General features: G+C 39.1%; 1 protein-coding gene across 1 annotated transcript in view; it reads right to left on the bottom strand.

Moving 5' to 3' along the window:
• The window catches only part of KIF26B (kinesin family member 26B), a 202,814-nt gene that overhangs the window by 85,074 nt on the left and 91,593 nt on the right, over positions 1-26,147 (bottom strand). Inside the window, exon 3 of the mRNA XM_021550443.2 lies at positions 22,385-22,568. Within this exon, the coding sequence (XP_021406118.2) occupies positions 22,385-22,568 (184 nt within the window). The remainder of the gene's footprint in view (positions 1-22,384; positions 22,569-26,147) is intronic.

Raw genomic sequence — 26,147 nt, 5'->3', positions numbered from 1 at the left:
CTCCTCAGCAAAGCAAGAGGAACGCTGGAGACCACCATTGCCCCAAGTTCTGAACATCTCTCCCAGGATTTCAACATGGATGAGTACTTTGACTCTACTGATACCCTCAGTGAAGAGGAGGAAGAAAATCTACAGGTGGCTAAACACTTGATCAGTACATCCAGCAACACAATTCCCCCAGATATGACATCGTGAGTTCAGCTACCCTCCGTACATTGGGAATTTGAAATACTGGGAACTTTAGTAGGCAGAGGCTTGTGAATGGCAGAAAGATGAAGCTGGTTTCTCTATTTCTTACATCCCATATTCCCTTTGAATTATCAAGCAGGGGAAGTAACTCTAAGAATGTTAATACAAAGCATTTCCCTTCAATATGCAATACTCACTACTGCATTAAGAACCAAACCTACAACCATGTCACCTAATTGTCCACAACCATTAGTAAAGAATCCTTCCCCTGACTTTCCCAGCCAAGGCTGCTTCATAGTCTACAATTGAGTTCAAGATGTCCTTTAATCCACCAGGCAAGGGCCTTTGATTAAGGCATCAGGAGGCTGGACTGTACAGACCACTGACCTAACTTTTGCCTGTTACAGACAGGCATGTACATGAGTTTGTATGGATCTACCTGATGTCCTTGCAGCTGAAGCTGTGCTCAATGCCTTCAAGGATTCTGTCCATTCCATTTTTACATTTATACACAACTCAAGTTCCTGTGACTCATTAGGTACATACCATTATTACTTTGTAAGAAACTCAAGTATCTTGAAAAGAAATGTTAATCTTTCTGCCCTCAGCATCTGACAATTAAGAAATCCAAGACATAATTGGGTTAAATATTACTCTCTCCTGATAAATTCTATGGATTTTTTTAAACTAAGGCATTACTCAACATAGTAATTTTATTTATCATTAAATTGCAAAATTACTCTTTAAATTATTGAAACAGTAAGTGTTAAGTAACCCCAGGACTTGCAGGATCTCACCTTCCTTTCAATATCATTCAGGCATACACGTGTGCTGCCCTGACCTAGACTGGATGTCATGTGCCCACCAAAGCTGCTCCACCACTCCCCTCTGCCACTGGACAAAATCAACCCACCACCACTCCTGCATGATATTGGTGGTATTTCTATTCATCTACCACAACCAGAGCCTGAGTGATTTTATGGCAGCTTTCTATCAGCACTCTTCATTTTTCACCTGGAAAAACTCTAATGGTATTCCAGTCCTAAGTCTTTTCTGGATAGAGATGGAAACCTGCCAAAACATGCAGGAGTACTGTGAATACTGTGAATGAGGTGTGCTAAGGAGTCCTCTGGGACTACAGACTCAATTTTACAAATGGTCTGAGCAAGGGTGTGAACCCAGATGTCTAGAGGTAAACTATTGCATTAACCTACTGTGCCTTTTGGCTGCATTTGTAACAAACTCATGCTGTATAATGGGCAAGGCTGTACTTCACAGCCACATCGTGACAAAAAAGAAGTTCTAGAATATTAATTTGTAGAGAAAAGTAGTTCCATGTGGAGCCATCTTTTGCACTGACAGAAGACGCATACTTTTCCAGTGACACCACACAGAACTGTAATCAGAAATGAAGGGGGATTTTTTCAAAAGCTTTCAAAGACCCAATAAGGCTGCCACTGAGGCCAGTGATAAAATTCCTTTTGCCTTCAGAGGAATAGGAAGAGAAGTGAGTCCTTGCTGTGTTCTGCCAAAGCTTCTGCCCTTTTGCCCATGTGTTATCCCACAGCTCAGACTCTGTTTTTCTCAGGTCATAGGATCATAACCTACTCCTATATGTTATCCTATTTTCTAAATCAGACTAGAAAAGCAGATGAACAACATTGAACAAACTGATGGGAGAGATAAAAACAACAACTGCCACTAAATAATTTTTTCAGTGCATGATGGAAGGGAGATACGCCTCATCTGAGAGCTGTAAAGATTTTTTAAATACTGCTCTTAAAAAGATGAAGATTGTTAATTGAGCATTCATAGTTTAACAACCTTATTGTGGCTAACCAATAAGCATATTTATCCAGTGGATTCACTGCTGTGAAATTAAAAAAGAATAGGGTTGTTCTGGGTTTTTTCCCATTTTGGCCCATGATTAATTCCTCTTTATTTTACTAGCTCTCTCACATTGTATTAACAGAACTTTATTAAGTGTTTGCCAGGTCAAAGGCTAATCTAATTACATAGACTTTTCTGGATCAGATCCATTTGTCACAGACTATTTCAATGACTTGCCTTCTGTCTGTGCATATACATTTCTACAGAAAATGATAAAATCAGTGCTCTCTCCCCCAAGCTGTGAGTTTCCATACTTTTATACACAACCTTCTGAAAATATTCCAATGTATTTTAAAAAGAAAAAAAGAAAAGTAAAAAAAAGAAAAGTAAAAAATTGAGAGGTCATATTTTAGCATGAGTTCATCTGAAATGATTGTTTACACTGCAAAATTACAGTGTCAAATAAATATTTTTCTCCCTGAAATAGTCTTTAAAAATGTTCATTAAGACAGAGATGTAGCTTCCTTTTCTGTTCTCAGTCTTCCTCCTTTCTATGATTCCCAGCTGCTTAAATTATTACTTTTCTGCAGCAAAGGCAATTTCACAATGATGTAGAAGACTGGTTTATGTGGTGAAGGACGCTGAGTGTGTACTTAGGTAGTCAAGAGAAAACCCACATAGGTATGATGTACCTCTTGAGGGTATAAAATATCTGTTGAGGGAGTGCAAAACAGATGTCAGGTCAGATTCATCCTTTTTTCTGTTCCTGTAGATGAAACTCCATGTGCTGAGTCATGTAACAGAATGCCAGGACAGCTGCACATCCCCTCGCAGGGTGCAGGAGCCCAGAGCTAGCCTGGGAAACATGGACTGTTCCAGGTGCAGCACTCATCCTCCTTGGCCCAGCAGACCAGGCACAGCGAGCCAGAACATCAGTCAGCAGGGCAGAAAGCAAGGAGGACACGTCACCCAGCTTTGAAACTGTAGTTTTGGCTGGAGGGGAGCTTGAGGTGCAACCACAGTCAGATCTAGATACATCATAGAAGATTGGACAACCTTGCTTAAACCTTAAACCCCTCTAAACTGTGACTGTTTGTCCCATCTCTAGCACTGCAGCCCTGATGAGGTGCTCCCTCACCAAATGTTGATTCCCATAAAGTGTGGAAAGTCTACAGAATTCCTAAATAGAAGAAAACCTGGTTTTCTGGGAACACCAACCTTTGAAGGGCTCAGCTAATCTCATGTGGGATTCCTTAAAATCAGAGGGTTTTGGGCACATTGCAAAAGGCCTCAGAGACAGCAGGATGGTGATTAAAGCTAAGCAGTACCTAAGATTTGTCAGCAGAAAAATTATGCAAGAAGTAGAAAGAAAGGACAAATAGAACAATGGTCTGTGTATTAACGCTTGGGTATAATAACTTCCTAAGTTGCAGAAAAGTATCTCTGGTGAGATATTAGGAAGGTCTAAGCTTAATAATGGAGCTCTTTGCATTGTATCTTGAGGCTTACAAGCAAGTATTGTATTTGAAATAAGCAAGCATTGTTTTAACTAAAGGTACGTGTGCTTATAGTGATTGGATAAAACTACTGTCAATATGCTTTTGCTTTCTGTGACTGGTCAAAAAGTTTATAAAGTAAGTTGTAACATTAAGTTATTGGTCTGTTGCCTGGATGTGAGCTGCTGGCATCTTCCCATTGTCATAACCGTGTAATGAGACTGATGCTAAAAAATAAACAGCTCAAGACGCGTTCCACAGCAGTCCCATCCCGTTTGTGACTTGTACATAGCCCCCGGCCAGCGATAAGCTCACACACTGAAAATCCTAAAAATCCCAAACAAAAGTTATGTGATACGTACATTCTGAGGTTCTTGACAATATATTAGCTCTAAGGCACTAAGTATTTCCCCATCCTCAGCAAGAAGTCAGAGGTATTTCTGGTATTCACATGGATGGAAAGTTTTCTGCTTTGTTACGAAAAACTTCAGTTAAGCTATTCAGCTATCAGCCCACCTGTATTCTAATAAAGTAACTTACTACTCCTGTTTCTCCTGCTCATTCTCTTTTTTTGTCTCCCCATGTCTTTCCCTCCAATCCCTAATAATTTTGGTATAAATCTGATGACTGAAAGGGACAGAAGCAGCAAATGTGACAGTACCACAGAGTGAACTGCTAACAGATTGAGGAACATAATGGCATCTAGAAAAGGTGAAAGTGCAGATATTGCCAAAGAAACTGGCTTCTAGTACTGTCACCTTTAATAACTCTCACCTTGGTTTTTGCTAAAACATTAAAATGAAACCATTCAACACAGATGTCTGCTGCTGGTCTGCCTGCATGTCAGCCTCAGAGAGCAATTTGGCTTCTGTATTTCTCTGCAGCAGCACAGCAAAGTAATTGAGCTACTGAATCCCATATTCTCACAGTACCCACAATAAAAGGGGCTTCCAAGGTAGAGCAGCGTACCTGGGAAATCTGTATTCTCACTGAACAGATCCAGATGGTATCACTGTGATAAAGGCATGCCAAGAGCAAAGGAAATGCTGCAGGAGCATGTCCCACTCCAAAAACTCTCAGGCAAAAGCAGCAGCTGCTGGCAGGACCATGGAAAGCACATGAGAGGAATGCTGCAGCTCTTGCAACCACAAAGAGAAGATAAAGCTAAAACACAAGGAAGGTCAGGAGCTGCCTAGAGACCCCACTATCCTTCATGTCATTCCCATGTGAAATGAAGCACATGAGGGACAGAACATAGGGCAGTAGTACCCACCTGCAGACTTTCCAGTCTGAGGAAAGGGCAGGAGCAATCTGTACATCTTGTCTCTGGTAGTATTCAAGTTAATTTTGAGGCACATGCATCCAGCCACAGGGTCCCAGCAAAAGCCCTGCACAGATGACCGCAGGCATCGTTAAGGTTTTTTAACAGATTTTTAAAGTTTACTTGACTAAAGCTAAAGAGTGTTTTCTGAGAAGCCACAACATATACAGAAGAGAAACCAAAATGTTGTATTTAAAGGCCTTTTCCTGTTATCAAGGATATTGGATTAATGTAAACCACATCAGAGGAAACCAGTAAATCCATGTTTGGTTGATTCATACACTGGGGAAGACAAGAGATTTTATCAGTCACTATTATTTACAGCAGTAAATGTCAGTTTGATGACAGAAAACACAGCATTATTTTTTTCACTGAATGATGAGGATTTTCTTGTTTCAATATCTAGACATTTCTAACTCTCTGACTTCTAAACCAGCAGTATAAATATACTTTGATTTGTGATATTAACTTCTAGAATATCCATGACACATTAATTAATGGTGCTGATAACCGCCAGAGACTTGCAAATAGGAAGACGATGTAACAGACATGGTAAGTCATTTCAGGAGTACTTGAATTTCACATGACAACAGTTCTCTTGGGTGGAGGAATGGGCTAGGACAGTCAAGATTTGCCTGAGATTGCTCTAGAATTACTAGGATGCATCCTGGTACAACACCTACAGTTATGTTCAACAGGTAAGTATGAGAACTCTGTCAAGACCCACTGTATGCATAAGCCAGAACAGTCTATTCACCTTTTAAGTTGCTTTCCAGGCAAGCATACTAAAAAATAATGAGCACACCTCTAGCCACACTCTTCGTTAAAATGGAAAAGGAGTTCTTAATTTTCCACATTCCAGGTGGGTTTTTTCTGGCCTTTTCTCCTTGGAACACTTTTTAGACAAAGAAGTGCTTCTATGTTTCACTAATCCTTACTTTGTACTAACTGTACTTGACCTTTCAGGCTAGGTGATATTTTTCCCCTTCTCTAAATGAATGCCTTGTTCAACACATTGTTGATACAGACAGAAGAATTCCATAAGGGACCAGTTTACATGCAGCAATATACATTTTTTATTAATGCAATCAATTATTTACCTTATCCTCCCTCTGAAGAGAACAAAAGGATCAAACTTATATGTAACTGCCCAATGCAGAGATTTTTGTAAGACTTGTTTATGAAAAGAGAAACCAGCATGGGAATAAAATATAATTCATATCATACAAATACTTCCTAAAGGTACAATAAAACTCATGGCATCAGCAGAAATAAAAAGCATGGCAGAAATAGTAGCATATCCTCATGTTAGAAGGCATCAGAGAAAAGTCAGGAAGGGAGGGTAATGGGCAGCTGGTAGCACCACCCTGGCCCACAGGGCCAAAATTATCTGGGCAGCATTATTTGAGAAGGAGGGAAGAGAATATGAAGGTTCTGTCTATGGTAATTCTGTTAAGATGCTGTTTCTGGCAAGCAGCATCTCAAATACCAGCTAATACAGACATTTGATATCTGCACCAATTACAGTTCTTTTGTATGCCTCTTCACATAACCTGAGTGAAACTAAGTTCTGCTGCTTCCATCTATAAAAAAAATTAGACATGATGCATCAGGCACAAGCTACTACTAGATCTTAAGGAGATGTGAGCATAGATCAGCAGAGCTGACCGCACAGAACTTTGCCCTGATCTACTCACTCTTGTCTTCAGCTGTGTTTCAGGCAGCTCCCTCCACTCTTATTAGAGTATGGTTGGTAGGACTGCGGGGACAAGCTCATGGGAGTGAAGACACAGACTGGTGTAAAAGGAAAAGTCAGATTCCAAAAATAAGAAGCTAACATGGAAGGCAGTCCTGACTTGAATGCTGGAGGATGAAAAAGCGACAGTAAGTAAAACAGCATCGATAGGTCATATTTTGGAAGCAAAGGCATAAGGCAATGAGGGGCAAGCTGTAGTGAGGGGCTGAATCCTGCAGTGGTATTGCAGTCCAGAAAACTGGAGACAGTGAAAAGGGTAGGCTGGAAGAGTTAAGTATCAAAGTCATTAATGAACTAAAATTAGACTATAAATCCTTTCAAATCTCTCACCCATTGTGGTAATGATGCCTTGCCTCTTTATTTCACTGCAGAGACTATTTCTGCTCATGAGACTGTAAGCAATTAGAAAAAGAAGCCTTTCACTGTGAACTACCTCAGAAGATACACAGATCAGAAAACCAGCGCACCTCAAAATAAACACTTGTACAACCACTGTGAAGTGTGTAAGAAATGCAATGGGATAGAATTTGGCAACTGATGTCAGTTAACAGAAGAAATAGAAAAAATAAAAAGCAAAAAAACTAAAAAGGCAAGAAGCTGCAGGCAAAATTTGTATATCAGAAATGGAATGGAAAGAAGATTTCACTCCATCAGGAGGAGATCACTTCTCTTGTTAGTGGTGTAAGGACAAGCAATCCATACTTGATCCTGCTCTGGTTTTATGTACTCTGGGCCTCACAAACCTGTTGGACCTGTGGAAAAATGTATTCTGAGAAAATACACAAAAAATTTAGGGGAAAAAAAGTAACAGTTTTTACAGCAGCATAAACAGGTATTGAATTCCAGCTTTGTAGCACTGCTGTACTGTGGGCTGGCAGCTTTCAGAAAGAGAAGCCTCTAGGTCTGGGGTTTATAAGCAATTTGACACACTTGTCATCCTTGCTATATAAAGGCCTTTCCTGAAGGACATTGTTCTAACAAAATTATCCATTGCAAAGGCCAGCACCATGCTCATCATGTCTCAATCAAGGCTGCATAAAGAGGAAAGTCAACCACACATGTCTATTATCTGGACAATTAGTCTTTCTGACTTCAGACACTATTCCAAAAGGCTAGTCCTTAGAAGCACCTAATCTTTCAGTCGGAAATTATTTCTCTTTGTCTGGCAGAAGCATAGAGCTATGAACGTCCTGTGAGAACAATATTCAGAGGCTTAAAGCAGAATCGATGTAAATACATCAGAAGCATCCTTGTAACCTCTCTGTGACCAAACAAAAAAAAAAATTTAAAATTGTGCATTTGTGATATGAAGTAGCTAAAAACTACAACAAAAGATAAGCACAGCACACTGATCCCTGTGCATCTCCATTTACATTTTTGATACTGCTCTGATCAGTCTCCTTTGTTTAGACTATCTGCCCTCTGTACATCATCATCCACTCTACTAAATACAGAGGAAAAAACTCACACAGTCAAAGAAAAGGAAGAATTATTTCCAAGGAACTCTTCATAATCACAATACACTACCTGAATCTCTAAACTGCATTCTGTATCTGATTTACATGAAATTACACTACCTTTCCATTTTCAGTTAAATTCTTTTAGCATTGTCCCAACTGCTTGTACTGGTAATTCAAAGGAAAGAAAACCCATGAATTACAAGTAACATCCTTACAGGTCCACAAGTATAAGGGTCAGATGAGTGTAATTGACAAAATACAGCAATTTACACAACAACAAAAAAGTTGTAGCTTTATCTGCAGTAATGATTTACCCACCACATTGCGTATTTTCTGTGAAGGCAAAGCTCTCAGTTAGACAAGGTCTAAGAATTTCCAGTTCATTCTTACTTGTCTTCCTTCATTCTTTTCTGACATTTTAGCATCTGCTCAAAAGAAATTCTTCAAAGGGACCAGATCTGAACCATGATGACAAAGGCATGTCAAGATGGAAGTAGGAGTAAAGCTGGGGATTTTTTCAGTCTGAATTGACAGGAAGATTCACTTCTCCTTATCTCTTACCTCTTAAGTTCAGTAACACAGAGAGAAATTGGCTTCCTTATGGGAGGAAAGAAGCACAAGCAAAAGCATTTTTACATTATGGGGTTACAATAGCCCTTATTTTCAAGCTCAATAGCACCAAATGAAAATTAACATCTCACTTAATATGAAGCTCTTGCCAGTCTACAATCCTCCTCCTCCTTCTACCTTGTCCTGCACACTCTTGGAAGTGATGTGGTCTCTGGCAGCTATTTGGTTTGTGCAAGTTAAAAGGCATCACTGCATGACAGAGATGTTTTTGTTTGACTTTTGCATGCTCAAGCTGGGATGTGAACCAAAGGTATGATTGCTGTGTCAGCCTGCCCAACGTGCATAAATGAGGATTTATTTGGGGTTTTTTTTGGTTTGTTGGGTTTTTCTTTCATGAAGTGACTTAAAAACTAGGAAGTTGCCATGTTGACAGTTTTGTTCTCTAAAGAGACTGGGTACAGCATCAACCACATCCAGATCATTTTGTCCATTAACATACCTCAGCTGTATTTGACTTTCAAGGGGCAAAAGGATTGTTTATTGTGAGTGCCTGTTTAATCTTAGGCTCTCAGTCAAGACTGCTAACTCACATATTGGTTTTCCTGATCTATTTGTCTATTCATTGGGAGACCACCAACAGCCTTCCCTCTACAGCTCTGAATCTCTACCTGTCTGAATTTTGAAAATATCAGGTGTTAATAATCTTCTTTTAATAAACTATCTCTCCGTTCTGCTTCCATTTTGGGATACAATAACAAACATTAAAATGAAACAGGCTCCCATGGCTGCTTTCAGACTTTGATTTCTCCAGGACAGCATCTCTCTGAGAAGAGAAAGAACAGAATTCCTGTATATTCCCACACAGTAACAAGCAGTTGACAGAGGGACTTTTCCCCAGTGTGAGGCAACTGATGTCCTAAATAATCCTTGAACTCCATTACCCCACATGTTGCTCTCATGAGTGGTGTTTTTAGGTGGAAACAAGGGCAGCAGATCTTCAATCTTCCTAGGCTTGCAGAGCAAGACAAAAGCAAGGTGAAATTTATACCTCCATTCTTGAAATCCCAGTAGCAGAAAGGCAGCACTCATGAAACATTCAGGTCTTCTGCTTGTAAGAGTCATAGCTGAATTGGTCTATAGAGTTTCTCAAAGCAGTAAGCCTTATAGAGCTTTACAACCTTTTGCCTTTATTCAAAAATCTGTATTGATATCTAGTTATGAAGAAATTCACTTCAGAAGGTAACATTTACATGACAAATAGTCAATTCATCTTCTGATTCAAATCTTAGTTATTTGTTGCATTTCCATAATTTTCTAAAACATAGCTCATGATGAAGTATAAAAGGTCAAGTCTCCAGAAGTATCAACATAAAATCAATTACAAGTTCTTAACTGTTCACAGTTAGTATTTATCAGCTGGAGCTTTGAACAACCATTACAAAACTGGACCAGAATACTTTACATCAAAACAAATAAGCATGTTGCAATGTAAGGCTCTGTGCATTTTCCTCAGCCAGTAGGGAAGAAGCCACAAACACTCCTCCAAGGAGATGATCAAGGGGCACTGATGGGCAGCAGTGCTGTAAGGATTAAGGTGTCAAGAGGAAGTTACTACAGTGTGGGAGCAGCTGGACTGGAAGCACAGGTCTGCTGTATTATTAAAGAAAAATTACTGAATTAATTATAATTTTATCTTTCGTACAGATCACGGCCAGCTGAATAATTTTAGCATCCAAAAGTTTATAGCAAGAAGCATGCAAAAGCCATTGCAAAATAGATAAACAAAGTTTATGTTCCTGCAAGGCAGACTTCCCCATATCCCTGCTCTGGCCCCACAACTCCCCCATTCAACAGGGTTTGTTGTCCTTCTGGCTGTGGACACTTGGTTTCACTGTTACATTAGAGGGTCACCATCAGATTCCAAGCGTTCCTCACATGAGGCACTTTTTGTGGCAAGTGAGAAAGCACAAGTCAGTATTTGATGCCACACTAGCTTTGTTTCCTTGATTAGCTCTTTTATAAGGTTACACGAGGGGATCCAACAATGCAGCCAGTAAGATTTCATACACCCATGCCTACTCACACACAGACTGCTTTTCCAAGTTGGCACATTCCTCGGTGGTTGTCTTCCAACCCAAGGGCACACACTCCCTTCCAATAATCTTATTCAGCTGGTCATACTCCGTAAAAAGATAAAATTATAATTCATTTATTCACTGTTCTTTAATCATCCAGCAGACCCATGCTTCCAGTGAAACTGTTCCCACACTACAGCTCTGCTTTATCCTTCTTGTCAGGTCACTTGATCCTGGACTAAGTAATGGACGTGTTTACTTAGTAGCATAGTGTTAAAAGATTTTCAAAGGGGACAGAGAATTTGGTGAATAGCCTTCTATTTCACAGGAATAAAAGAGGCTCAACAATAAGCGTAAAAAAAATAATTGCTCTGTGAGGGTGCAGTTCTTTGCTAAGCTGCTGTTTCACCAACAAATGGTCTTCCCTTGATAGGTTTATCCATCAGTGGGCCAGTGTTGCTCAGATGCAGCTGTGTGAAATGACTGTGCATTTGCACTAGCTTCAGTACTATTTCACTGAGAGCAGGATTTAGTGTCCTGACAATTTCTTAGCAAATAGGACTTGAAATCCAGTGTCATGCGCTAAGTAAGGCACATTTTGGTACCCAGCAAGGGACCAAAGTATAGTTCTGAGTCATTATTTTAACTCTATGGAAAAGAATGATGCAGAGGCCTGACAGATCAATAACTGACAGATATAGGTAGTGCAAAACATGACTTGGGGGTAGCAGAATCATCCAGTGCCAGAGAACCAGATACTTACATTTCTGTATGCCCAACATTACACCTATTACACCTCAAGAGATTCAGGACTCTAGGGATTTCATGCCGCTGCAACCCAAAAGGAACTCACAATCCTCTGGGAAACAATTGCATCCCTGCATCCTGAAGCCTGAATATCTGACACTTGTAGTGTCTTGTCTGCCTTTATACTGTGGGATGGGAGTGGGAGGAGAAAATGGTAAGAGATTTTTGTAGAGGAAGGCTAATAACCAGAATACTCTTCTTATTCAGCATTATTAATTCCTACTGAATTAGATGCATTAGCAAAAGGTACTTCATTCCTCTGGGGATAAAAAAGAACAGTCTGAATTCCTGAGGAAATATTCTGCCTATTACTGTCTATGCAAAGCTCTAGAAATAATGCTCTCAGAGATGAAATAAAGAATAAGAAAATAATAAAGGCAGATTTCCCTCTATGTGCTACTCTGCAGTTAACTGTTTGAAGCAAATCCCAATACCCTTAATCTCAAGAACTCTGCTTATCTGCCCATCCAGTTATTTTTAATTTGTACTTTTGTTATTACTACTGCATTATTAATATACCCTGATAAGATAGGAAATAGCCTGGTGGTGTTCTGTTTCAGCAATGCCCTGCACAGCATAATAGTCTTTATGATGAATAACTCCTTCTCAGCTGAGGAGATTCATGATTCCCTCTGCTCACAGACTAGGAGACCCTGGGGGAATCCCATTGGCTGCCCTGAGTTGGTATTCCATTTCCCCAAAGCAGCCTGGCCTCCTTGTGCTCACCACATGGTGATGCCTTCTCCTTCTGTAGGGCCAGGAGACATGCCCCAGGTGCCTCTGCTGGAGCTCGTGCCAGCACAGCCTCACCACGGCTCCTCGGAGCTGACCATCTGCAATATTTAAGGTGTTTTAGTAGGAGTGGGTAGGGAAGGGAGGGAGGGCAGCTTTTCTAGTCACACTGCCTCCAGAATCTGGGCTCAGGTGATGCAGCCAAGCTAGCCAAGGATAGATTTCTATTGCAAATCAAAATTTGTATTTGGAGGAAACTCCAGTAATACTAAATGTTGGAAAGAAAGGGTAAGATATTAAAGCAAAGATAACTACTCTCACACCATATGGTTTGAAGTACATATACCATACTTTTTCATGGAGAAAAAGGGGGCAAGGAAAAAAGGAACAACAGTTTTTAAGGTTTCCCACATCTATGTTTCTGTAATGGCATATGTGATGCTGTAAAGGTTATTATACAGCTTTTTTCCTGACATTTCAATACATATCTCATTTTGCCAACACATCTTTTTCTGTCTCTCCTTCAGTATAAGCACTGTAAATTGAACAGATCTGTGAAAAAATCCAGCAGCAACTAATAGGGGTGGAAGCTGTTAGGATCTACAGAAACATAACAGAGCCTCACACACCTAGAGAATTTTATGTAAAATGCTGCTATTTGTATAAGCATTTTCAATCACTACATAGGACAAAAAAAGATAATGTATTGTATTGTACTGTATTGTAAGACTGAACTAAGCAAGAAAAAGGGTATTAGACTGGATTAAAACCTGTGAGTTTAATGGCAATATCTTAAGGGAATGTTGAGTTGTCTTTAAAAAAATCTGCTCATTTATAAAAAGCAAGTAGTCCATAGCCAGTTAGCCTTACTTTTTTTTTTTTCAGATAACTTCCTCAAAAAATCCACATATAGCTTTTTCTTCTATATTTCCACTGCACTGGTGAGGAAGAGGAGATGAATATGCACACATATATGCACCTATACGTTTATAGATGCAAATATACACACCTCATGTATGAGGTGAGTATTACACAAACACCTGTCCATCCACACCCATCACAGGTGCACCTACTCCATTTCTCACTTCTGAGTGTTTCAGAAGAAGTTTTGAGCATCACAGGCCCTAAAAAGGTATGGACATACCTCCTGATTTGTCATATCAAACAGGTCAGTGATTTGATCAAACTGTTCAGTTGAAGTATTACTTTTCATACCTGGTATTTCATATTTCACTATCCAATGAAAGATAATTTAACTGTTAATCACTTTGGGAACAACACAGAAAAGAAAGTCTATTTACATTTGGAAAACAAAATGGCATTTGGTTATCAGGAATCCCGATAGTCACTAATTAAATGTTTCCAACCCCAAGTCACACTGCCTACACATCCAGGAAGGAGCTCTTCCTGGAAGTGATGTATAGGTCACATGACAGCAATGAAAATCTGGCCATCCAGGGCCAGAGGCTCTAATCTAACAGGTGTGTACATTATGATCATCTTTACACAACCAGTCTGACAGAAGTACAACTGCACATCTCCAGTCCTTTACTCAATAAAGAACAGTTTGCTTTACTTGGATTTGCCTAAGGTCAAATGTGGAAAAGTCTGCTTGGTCCTTTTCCACAAAGGTCTGTCTGCTTTATGCAACCTGCTCAGTTGCACGCAGGTCTGCTCAACCAGACCTGGGTGCCATATAGAGGAAAGCAGAGGATGCAGACTTCCACCTGAGAAGAGGTCAAAGCACCTAGAACTTTCTGTGAGCACCTTGTTATTTGTATCTCACAGCAGTTGGTCATCTATTAAAGGTTCTGAGCAGAACACAAGAAGAGCCTCTGTTCCTACTCAGGGAGAGGTTAATTTCACCTTACTTGAGCCAGAACACAAATATCTCATTCCAAGGCAGCTGTGTATGTTACCTCTGTGATCATCTGAAAAAGAGGCAAGTCAGCCCAATTCTCTCCATTTCTCCATGAGAGGAATACATTTGGACAGCCTGGATCAGGAGGGTAGTGGTCACCTAAGCTAGCAACATGAATCCATCCTAAGGTGGCAATAATGGCAGCACTAAAGCGTGAAGGAAAACATAGGAATACAATGACTTGAAACATGGAGATGCATGCTTCACAAAAAAATGGATAATAGGGAGATATTCCCAAAAATGGATTTGAATCCTAAAGGAAAAGACAAAAAATGGGGAGACAGTGAATAAGAGGAGATACATTTAATGGTATTCTCTGTATTAAAATGCAGTACACGTTGGCTCTTACTCAGCTGATCTAGTTATCTGTTGAAGTCAGTGTTGTACCAGAGAAATAAGGTAAGGCCCAGACCCTTAGAAAAGGAAAAGCATAATGACCTTGCAGTTGAACCAGGAGGCTCAGACAGATCATTAGCCCATGATGTTACAGCAGTGCTACAGCAGAGCCTCCTGCCGTGTCACCATCCCGCCTTCACCGCTGCTCTCTGACACATGCTGAGAGGAGTCAAACACAAAAGGAAAAGGCTGGGAGGAGAAGAACTTTAGGAAATTTTAAAGCAAAAAGAATTGTAATAAGGTCTACAGCTGACTACTCAAAGTACAGAGCCTGTTACTTGCCTAACATCTCAGAAAACTCACCACGGTCCTGGATTTAGCAAACTATTCAGTATTTAAACTCCTTCTTCAGCATTGAGCATGAGAAATACTCATTAAATTTTCACTTTCTGTCATCTTGACTTTCCTGATTTATATTAATCTCTTTGTCATTAATTTAAAAATCAATTTAATAAGGAGAGATGCGGAGGAGAGAGCGGGGAAGAAGGGGGCATTTTTAGAAGTATTAGTGAAATCTTTAAAAAAGGAATGGAAATTATTAACCAGAACTATCAAAGTGCTTGAAAATATCAACCAGCAGTATCACCTAAATTAAAAAGCAAATTAAAATACAGTATCTCAGAAAAACTTGGAGCAGATCAGTATTAAAAACAATGGGGTTTTATCCTAGAAAAATTGAGTAATTTTCATTCAAATTTCATGTCCTTCAACGTTTAAGAGACTTTAAAATATGTGGCCACTGTGTTGTCATACTATTTCAATAATAAGAGAATATTTTGAAAATGTACTTACAAGGTGAGCAAGAGTAAAGGTTTCTGTAGCTTCATTAGGTTATCAACATTAATTGACCAATGTGAGCCTTATGTATAAGGCCCATAGCCAAGTAGGAGCCCACAAACCATGGTCATAAGTGAGGCAAGAAAGCAGTCTACTGGCATAAAACTTACAGATTGCTGGGCATAAAATCATATGACAAAGCAGAGGGTACTGGATAAATAAAATCAAATGTACAAAACCTAGTACCACCAGCCTGAAGCATTTTGAACAAGCTAATTTTCCTTTTTTTCACCAATGTTTACAAAATTCACCAAAACAGACCAAGGTAAACAATACAAAACTATATTTTGTCACTCTCTTCCTCACTGAAACATACTAAAAAAGAAGTACAGAAAATATCGATTCTTCTAACACATAAATAAAAAATGCCATCAAAGTGAGTTGAGGTACAGCCTTTTTCATATTTTTTCTGTCCAGTCCAATTCCACCTGTAAATCTCCTTCAGCCACCTCTTGTGCTCACAAGCTCATCAGTACAATTTCTGAATATATCTAGGAAGATGTCACTACAAGGAAAGATATTTCACTATTTTTTTGATGGATGGCTTTTTTAAAAGGAAAATCAACAGAGACAGAGGAATTAAGAGAAAGATTGGTGCCTACATTAGTAGACCACTTCCAATGCTCCCAGTTCCCTTGAAGTAGCAGCTTCCAGAAGCTTCACAAAGCAAAGAAACAGAAGTTACAGCTGTTCTTTAAATCATGGAAAACATGACTGCATATAAATTTATTTAAACTACATGTTAAAATACACTTTAAACCTCCAAGTCAACCAAAATTCAATCTGACAGGCTTCTGGCATGCTTGGGTTGGTACTTCCAAATCCAGAATAAGCTTTACTTTAGAGAAAGGCACACTAAGTGTTCATAAAAAACATGATTGACAAAGGTAAGAGATTTTTTGTTAACAGCAATTCTTCCAGATTCTAATAATTTCACCTTTTACTTAAAGCAGCTTGATTTTAAAACTCCTCCTAGAAAATCCCATCTAGCAGGAATGTAGGCAAAGTGCAAGAAAGCTTCCACCAGGTCCAAACAGTGCATTTCGTGAGGAGAAATAGAGTTCTGAGCAATTCTGACTGTAGGGCAAAAGGCCCTGGATTCCATTCCAAGTGGCACTAAATAATTTGTACAACAATCATGTTGACAACAAAGATGAACACATATGTCTCCTTTAAATGCCTCAAGGGTTCATCCTCTCACCTTTCAGTAGCCATGGTAACTTTGGGGGGAAAAAAACAGCTCTCATCTCAGAAATTGTTTTCTGTGATACAGGGTTTAAAATCACTTTTGTCATCTATCTCCTAACATTTGCCCCTACACACCTGAAGGATGAAGGTTTACAAAGGAAGGATTGTGGCTTTACAAAGGAAAGAGAACCTCTCCTTCATTCTTTTTGGAAACACCTTAAAGATGGCTGGCAGTGAAGTGAAATACAGGACATATTTTGCAAGTTGGGCTGGGGATTTTTGCTGACCATAGCGCAGGTTTTTATAACCTCCTGCTAAATATATGATGAAAACATAGACAAAACTGTATGACAATTTTCATGTAGACAAAAAAATCCTGACATCCATCAACCAGCATGTTAAAATGAAAACTCCAATAGTAGAAAGGGAGGTTTCCTATACCTTTTGGACTTAAACAAGATGTGAATCAATTTTGTTCCCTCCAAATCAACTTTGCAAATGTAAGAACATCTCTTCCCTGCACTGATACAAACAGTTGACAAGACATCTTTTGACAATAACTATTCACACCATGATCCATAGAGGCCATAGCCAATATAATAGTTACTCATTATTAACACCCTTGTTGCACTGTTATATAGCTCAGATTAAAGCATGTCAAAGACAGTGCAGTAATTGTTGCTTGAGTTAGTGAAAAGTAAACAAAAACTATTTTAAGGGAGTGAACAGCTGAAATACTAGTAGCTTGTGAACCCAAAACATTGGCATATGTTTCTGTCCCAGCCAAAAAACAGTTGTGCATCTACTCATAAACCTAAACTACTTGTGCATTAGAGCTTTCTTCACTGCTACTTTTGACAAATACTGCGTTGGTTTGGTAGACACACTTTCAGGTTAGACAAAATGTTTCAGATGCTTCCATACACAGTTTTATGTAAATCAATGTGAGAAAAAGGTAAGCTGCAGAGCTGTGTAAAGTGAATAGCAGATTTTGGGCTTATTTCAATCAAATACTGTGTTGTGACGAAGATTAGATTCTTCAGCCAGGCACTGAAAAATTATTTTTAACTGGATTTGCTTTACTGTATGACATAGATCCTTGGGAAAAAGTTGTATGACTTAGGAGTATCTATCACACTGCCAGCGTCCTGCTGCCACTCCTGCCATTTGGCTGTGTCTTGGTTCCCATTTAAGGCCCCTCCCAGGCACACTCCATGATCAACCCTGTGCTTGATGAGCTATCAGCCACCATATCTCTCATTCACTCACTAGACTCTCAAACCCCCCTCTCTGTGCCACTTCCTGCTCTGTCCTACACACTTGGAAAGGGCCCCTCACAAGCACCTGCAGCATAATCTATTATTTACCCTTTAATAATCTCCTCTCATTACACTGCTGATGGGTTGAGGACATCACTACCAAGATGACCAAAAACACCTCATTGTCTCTTCCTGCTTCCCATCTCTCTGCTCCTCATTCCTACAGTGAGATCATAACTGCTCTAGACAGAAACAGGGATTTTTTTAATCTGAATTTGCACATAATTTAGCAAAATAGGTCTAGGCCCTGCAAACCAAAGTGCTGCTGTTCCAGAAAAATAAAAACTGAACAGAAGCACAGATTACAGGTGTTCTTTTAATAGGTCAAAAAGACTACTTGAAAAAAGTTCAATGGTGACTTGCTTCTCCCAGGTACAAACCCTGTGCATAAGGATGATTTTAGTGCCCAAGCATTGCTATTTTATTTTGAGATTAACAAGTACCAAATAACAAAAATCCACATCAAAAAACAACAACAAAAACAAGTATATATATACATAAGGAAAAGTAAACTAATCTCTGCCCAAACATAACAAATACCTCTCACTGACAGAGGTTTATAAGACTACACACAGAAACATAATAAATGAAAGAAAGCAGAGAGACCACATTCATTTATCCTAACCCCCTGCCACCTGAAAACCTATTTATTCAGGCTGGCAGAAAATTTTTCATTCCAGTTGTTTTTCATGTCAAATGTGGGTTTCAGCAAAACAACATCATTCACAGAAAGAACATTTCAGGTTCTTGTCAAAAGTGTTGGTTTACTTTTGATTCTGTTTGACAGAAAATGGAAGAGGAGGTGTAGAGGGAGGACAGAAGGAAGCAGATTGGGGAGCAAATCAAAGCAAACCTTACTAGAATGGCCTTAGAGTAGTTAATCTCAGTGCAGGCGTGGAATAATTCATTATTTCTGCGCAGAACACTATTTTGCTGTGTTATTGGCTTGTTGTTAGAAAGGACACAGCAGACTTAAGGAGTATCTTTCAGAAAACTGAGATTTGGGGAAACTTCATGTACAGCCATCCAGAACAGTAGCACTCTCTCTCTCTCTCTCTGGATAAACTCAGTAAAAGCAATCTGTTAGTCAGAATATGAGGATCTAAAGACAACAGAGAGAGAAGAAATGCTGCTCAAGGTGTTGCAGTTTATGGAGCAGGATTTCCTTTGGGCACTCAGCTCAAAGGAAAACTCTCAAGAACTGACTGCAGGGATGCCACACTACCACTCAGGATCATCCCCTCTACCAGCAAATGTAAATCCAAAGTACACAGATAAGTTATGATCCATAAAAGCACTCCTGTTAACATATTTACCATAGGGTCACACCTTTGTATTTAGCATCAGGAAGAGCTATTTGGAAATGAGTGCAAAAGAATCTGATCCTTTACTTGTTTCTTTGACAATGTTGTACTTCTGCTAGGCTCAGTGGTGTATCTAACATCAAAGTAAAATGCTGATTATGCAGCCCTACCATTCCATTATTAATATCATCTTCCTGCTTCTGTGAAGCTGAACTTCAGTTTTCAAATAATACTTCTTTCAAAGTCCAGGCTGGTACAGTTTTGATTTGAAAGGCATTTTGTAAGAAAAGGCATGAAGCATGCAGCCTGAATATATACTCTCTAACCCTTTTCATCAGTTTAGATGTTCCAGTGGGGGTTTGGACCCATATCCATCCTAAATGTACTGCTTACTAACTTTAAATATATTGGTGATAGGCAGATCTTCCTCTTTTAGCTTAAAAAAAAAACATTATGCCTACATGTGACAGATAAATTCTATAATTTCCAATAAATCATTGTCATTAATCTTGCAATGAGAAGTAGATTCTTTGAAATTTCTAGTAGAAGTGAAAATATAAAATAGCAACTGTTTGCTTGCAATTTCATTTTAGAAAACTGTGAAATGAAATTTACCCTGAAAGCCTAAGTTTTAATATACTCACCTTTCTGTCCTTCACATCTTGGATACCCACCTCCCCTGGAAAAGTGACAGATCTCAAGCTGACACCAAGCCAGTAACACCCAGTGTGTGTGCGCCAGGGCTCACAGCCTTCCAGGCAGTCTGAGCACAGCTGTCCCCTGGAGTTTCAGAAATCTACAATCCCTGGCAACAGCCATCTCTCCAGTTCTGGTGAATCAGAATTTCCAGTAACAAATGGTCACATTAGAAATTGCCCAGCCCACTCAAACCCAAAGTGAAATAGAGTTTTATCACACTGAGATTGCTCACAAAATGCTATTTAAATACAAACCAGGAAAAAATTCTAAAATGTTGAAAACAACATTTAGCTTCCCTGAGCCCCCTTCCTCCACATGGGTTCACATTTCATAAATTTATACCCTTGCAGAAAACACTATATGAGAATAAATGCTGAGAAAAGTAACTGGTTTTAACATATTCCTATCAAAACTTATCCCAACCTAACTAAACAGAACACATAAACATGGAAAATTAAAACCAAATAACCTGGAAATTCCATTACCTTGTCTAAAGTTTTCCCAGTCTGACAGATAAATTACATTGCTATCCTGAAGTTATTTACTTATTGTGCCTCAGAACTATTTCTGACATATTAAAATGAAAATTGTTCTGCAGAGGTAAACTGATGGAAAACTTTGATGAAAGTATGCAAGCTTCAGGTCATAATTATAAGGTGACTCCTAAAAGAAATCACAGGTGAAAAATGAAACTGGCTTCCAGAAACTGCAGGTTAGACATATTTTTGCTAATGGAAATGCAGAAAACTTTAATTTTCTCTAGTTTGATTATATGAAATAATTTGATTTACTGCTTTGAAGAAGAATGGGTGTCAATGTGTTAAAACCTCTTCGCTACTTATATACTCTGATAGTTTTGGGACAGTAAGTCTGAAATGAAAATAAATTCCACCTTCATCACATGGGCTGCAAAATTTCAGTTTTACTTACATAGCTGGAAAGCCTGAAGCCTGTTCTTGTACATGGTTTTGCAGAAGCAAATCACAGGTCTGTTTGGGAATATTGCAAAACTGCTTCCCAAGCCCTCTCCACTGGAAACCAGTGGCAAGAGGAACAAGAAACAGTCAAATCACCTTGGAATGTTTAGACAGAGATATGTTTGTGTCTCTGTACGTAGATCCTTTCCTTGGGACATGTGAAAATAATAATCAGGAAAAGTGCTAATGCAGTCCAAGATGGGAGATGAGCCCCTGTTTCCAAGAAAACACTCTTGATACCATCCTCAATGGTATTTTTATTCAGATGTAAGCCTCCCAGGCAGAAAGGTAAGACTTCTGAGAGGATGGCTTCTATTGTTACTCTATTGTGTTGCAATTTCTTATAACAAGGAACAAGTTCAAGTTTACTCCTCTTTCCTCCACTAAAGTCAGAACACACATCCCTATTATAGTTTTATAACATCATGACAGATTTCTACATTTCTTCCCACCTACCAGGCCAGAGGAAGGGAAGGGAACCTCAGGTGTAGGGAATCTCTTTTCAAACAGGCATTAAGCCAGCCATGAAAGTAATGCCATTGTCATTTGAAAGGAAACACTGGAACTGCACAAGATAAGTGAGTATCCAAAATCAGCAGGGAAAGTCTGGAGCCCATCCTATGCTCGGCAGTCCTAGATCATACAGTGCAATTTCTCTTCTAAACAAAAACTTCCACCAAATTAATTGTCACTACTTGGTATTTGATGAACATGGATAACCACACACAGAGATGCTTAATAAGAAACTACCTTGATTAAAGCAAACTGCTTTTCTCAGCAAGTGCATGCTCATATTCCCAGATGTAATATACCAGGCTCTCCACTTGTAACAGGGAAAAAGGGAAGGGCCACTCAGAAAAACTACAAAGCAATAATAAACTATATACACACCTCCTCCATCACCTCAACATAAGTGTGCACCTAAACAGCATTTTAAGAGGGAATGATTATGCAGAATAGGAGCAAAAAACATGACAAAAGAAAAAAGAAGCAATTTATCATTAAAAGCATAGGTTTTGTTCTGGTAAATATACTGGAAGAAAGCCAGGAAACTTAAGCCAGAAGCAAATGACAGTGTATCCAGTTAAGATACCAGTCTGGAAAGCAAAGGCATCAGGAACACAAAATATACCATAGAAAACAATCACTATGCAGTTTATTCACAGCCACAGAGACAACTACTCCTGAGACCCAGAATGGATATTACCTCCTGGCAGGATGGACATTAACTCCACCTAGTAGCACTGTGATCCCAGTGCAGGTGCATTAGTTGTAGCTGGGCTTTGAAGTATCTAGCTGCTGCACAATTAGGTCCGTCTGTGTTAACTCAACATTATTAGAAATCCACTTGCACTAGTTAACTCAAGTTGTTAAGCTTTCTAACACATGTTCAGGGACCAGATACAGCAAAGCCAGCTGAGAAAGGACATGGTTTTCCAATTCCTTTATTGTTTTGCACAAGGATAAAATCTTCTCCCAAAGAAAATCAGTATTTTGCAAGGCCTACCTTGCCCAAACCAGGAGTGTCTTTCACTTTGCTGACTGCCCTCGACAAACATGGTGGTGCAGGGGGTGGGGAGGTCTGAAGGATGCTGCTGAAGCAGGTAGAGAAGAGAGGAGATTCAGGAACAGATGATGCAGAAGGCCTGTGCTTCTTCTTTTTGGAAGACAGGTTCAATTTCTGAGCAGCTCTGTGGGAGAAGCAAAAACAGTAAGCTGAAACAACCTCAAACTCATCAACAAGAACAAATAAAAATATTATCGGATTACTATTTATGTAGGCTCTCCGTTTTGACCTCATTGATCCCAATAGTTTTATAATTCTTGTTCTTCACTCCTTAGTACTCTTTTAATGCCATGGACCACAAAGTTGCTCCAAATTTAGAGTCTTCATTAAGCAGGGTCACAATCAGGCCTCTTGCCACCATTTTATCTGTTGAAACAATTCAGTCTGCAAGAAAGCTCCAAATCCAAACCAATGAGCTATACAGCAATTTCTGTTTTAAAATTACAAAAGTTTCAAGCAGAATTGTGTCCCATGAATAGGTCACTGATTAGAAAAAAAATACTTGTGCAGAGTTAATTAGTGATAAATGCCCAAGTGACTCTGCTGAGGTGTAAGAAGCCTTGCACTAGCTGTTCAAAATTTTTATCACCTCTTAAAACATAAGCCAGTCTAAAAGTTGGACAAATTCTGACCAATGAAAATATTGCTGTTTCTGATGAGATTAAGACAATCATACAAACTCCAGCTGCATTAACCACTAAGCAGGGGAAACGGTGAAGACTCTTTTTATTAGTACAGAATTCTCATATAAGAATGCTGAATTATGTATAACATTTGATTAAAAAGCTAAGCTTTTCTGGAGCATAAACATTCAGTATTTTTGTTCTGCAAAACCAAAGATCTATTTTAAGAGATAATACAACATTCAAGTCTTTGTTGCAGCTGGTTTGTTCCAACACTTTTGTATCCTGCACTGCCCAGGGATAACATCAATATTAATCAAGCTGTCTCATGGTTTCCCTTCTGCACAACAGAACACTTTAAACAGAGCAGGTCAGAAGGAGTACCAACTCAAAGGAGAGATGGATAGAACAATTTTGTTTGCTTTGGCAGACAAATTGTGACTTAATATATGTATAAAAGCAATTGGTGCTGACAGTAGCTCTCCTTGCTTTGTTGCAATGCAACACTCAAGACAAATAATTCTAAATCCTTCTAAGTTTTAAGATGCTTTAGCTGTACTGGTATCAGTTTATATGACCCAACTCAAAACTTACAAAAGTAATGACATCATTTTACCCAAAGGAGTCAGGGAAGACAGACTGAATATACACATACACACACACACACACATGCTGTGTCTGTATCAGGTGTCTCAGACACATGGACAAATTACTGCTTGGTATGACATTACAATATGGCAGCTGGTCACAAGTACACTGTGTGCACCATCAGAGTGTATTCTTTTAGCCTATGACATATGCAAAGCACTTCCAGATATATTCGTTTCCAATAAAAGAAAAACACTAGGAGATTTTAACTGACTTGACACAGAATTAAAACTCAGAAGTTTCTGTACCATCTCCTTATTCTTTGTCTTTATGCTGACCTAAAGACTACAGTTCATAACCTGTCCCTCTCATTTAAGCATATACTTTCATGTGCTCAAAATGGTCAAAACCATTGTTACATTTCCTTGCAACATTTCCATGGTTTGAGAGGATTCAATAATGTCAGCTTCCACACTGTCCATCACTAGCATTTTTATGAAGTTGTCCATGCTGAATCAAGATCTGTACATCTTATTTTCACTATGAAATTATTTTAAGAGAAATCTTGTACTCTATGTTCAACAACTGAAAATTTAAGTGTTGGTCAAACATACTGAAAGCTTTACCCATGTATAAAAGCTCATTAGTCCAGTCTGAAACATAGGAAGTGGCTCCATCTACTATGGTCATTTATCTGGTCTCATTAACACATGCCGTGGTGAAGAAACATTTCCTAAAAGCTGTTTCCTGAATTGACTGACAGAGCTAATATCCCTCTTGCCATTAAATGCTCCTCCAGAATTTGCTGTTCTTTTTACAAACCTGACAGGTAATACAAACCACTTCTTGACTCAACCAAGCACACAGCTGATATTTTCTTACAGAAGACACATTTTTGGAGGTACCTAGCCTTTTCAAAATCTTGGTATTATATTATAGTTTGATAGTTATAACCTTTGAGATAGCATACAAATGGAATTACCTGCATTTTCCCTTTATTTTTGGCCTGTGATTGGCAAAATGTATGAAAAACAATGAACTATTTCTCACAAGTTCATGTTTTCTTCTTCTCTGTTTTCCCCCGAGTAGAAGAAATCAATGCATGGCAGGCTAGAGAATTATTTACAAGCCCTATCAGACTGGATTGAATTTTGAAGGGGATGAAAAAGGCAACAAGCATCAGTTAATTCCCAGAGCATTTAATTAGGAAGAGAAAGATAGTATAACCACATGTAGGCTGCAGTATGACACAAATAGGTAAAGAGTGGCTTTCTTGTGAGTACATTTGAGTGAGAAAACTCCTTCAGCCTGAGTGACTAGCATTGCTTCAAACACAGCCAGTCATCCCAGCTGATACTGATTTGGCCTGTGATCTAGCACAGGAGGTTAGAAAATCACATATTTTACCTCTCCAAGCAAGTCAGAGGCCTGTCTCTCTCATACAGCTTCTCTGGATCACCAGACTCCTCAGGCAAAGCACCAGGCTGGACCCTGGGAGACCTGAGGGCAGCACAACTCACAGCCTGCACAGCTCCGCCAGCAGCTCTTTAGGCTCTGCTCTTTGTGCAGAAGCCAGCTATTTTATTTCTTTCATTTAATATCGAGCATAATAGGCTCTGATTTCCACTTGAGACTCTGCACAGTGCTGCAGTAATGGTGATGGCAGTGATGGCAGCATGGCTTTACATACTGACAATAAGCTGATCACACTCCAGGTTGTATTAGCTCCCACTTGAGCCAAGTGATATCAGCCATGGAATATGCAGGGCTGTGCAGGGAGCCCCAGTGCCTTGCAAACCACTTCCCCACTGTGTGTGGTGTGGCTGTGGTAGGGATTGTGTCCACAGAGACACACAAAGAACTTGATCCAAATTCAATTTTCGAAGGGCATAATTTAAATTGTATTAGACCACTGTGTGAGCATACTCATTCACGACAGAACTGTTTTTAATGTCATTTTACTGAATTACCTTCCAAATGAATGCATATTTAATCCAGTTTAGCTAATATACTTTGGATTAACGCCTTCAGATAATTTGGACTATTTCTTTCCTGAGAGTCCTGATGCAAACAAGCAGCTGGAGACTTTTTGAAGGCTTAAAAGATTTCTGGCAGAGGAAATAATCGCAAGATCAAGAGTTGAAATTGCAGGAGGGACATTAGAAAGCTGATTAAAGTTCAATCCAAATAAAACTAACACATTGTCCTGGCAGGAAAGGGGAACTGCTCTGAAAGTCCACCTGATCCATAGCAAAGACTGAGATAATTTCTTGAAAGGATATTCTCTGCATTTTGTTTTTTAAAATAAAACTTTAATTATGTATATTTTTAGGCAGTCAAAATTGTTTTCACATCCCATCTATGCAAAAATGATAAATTTTTTTCCCTCTTATCACTTTACAAGCAAGCTGGGATTTTCAAACCCAGGCTTCTAAATTAATGCTTATAAAATTCAAGGGATGCTTGTTTAACTTGAGAAAAGAATTTTTTTT

This window comes from Lonchura striata, chromosome 3 (genome assembly GCF_046129695.1).
Source record: "Lonchura striata isolate bLonStr1 chromosome 3, bLonStr1.mat, whole genome shotgun sequence".
Lineage (NCBI taxonomy): Eukaryota > Metazoa > Chordata > Aves > Passeriformes > Estrildidae > Lonchura > Lonchura striata.
Note: the sequence above shows the minus strand (reverse complement) of the source record. Positions and strands in the feature narration are given on the sequence as shown.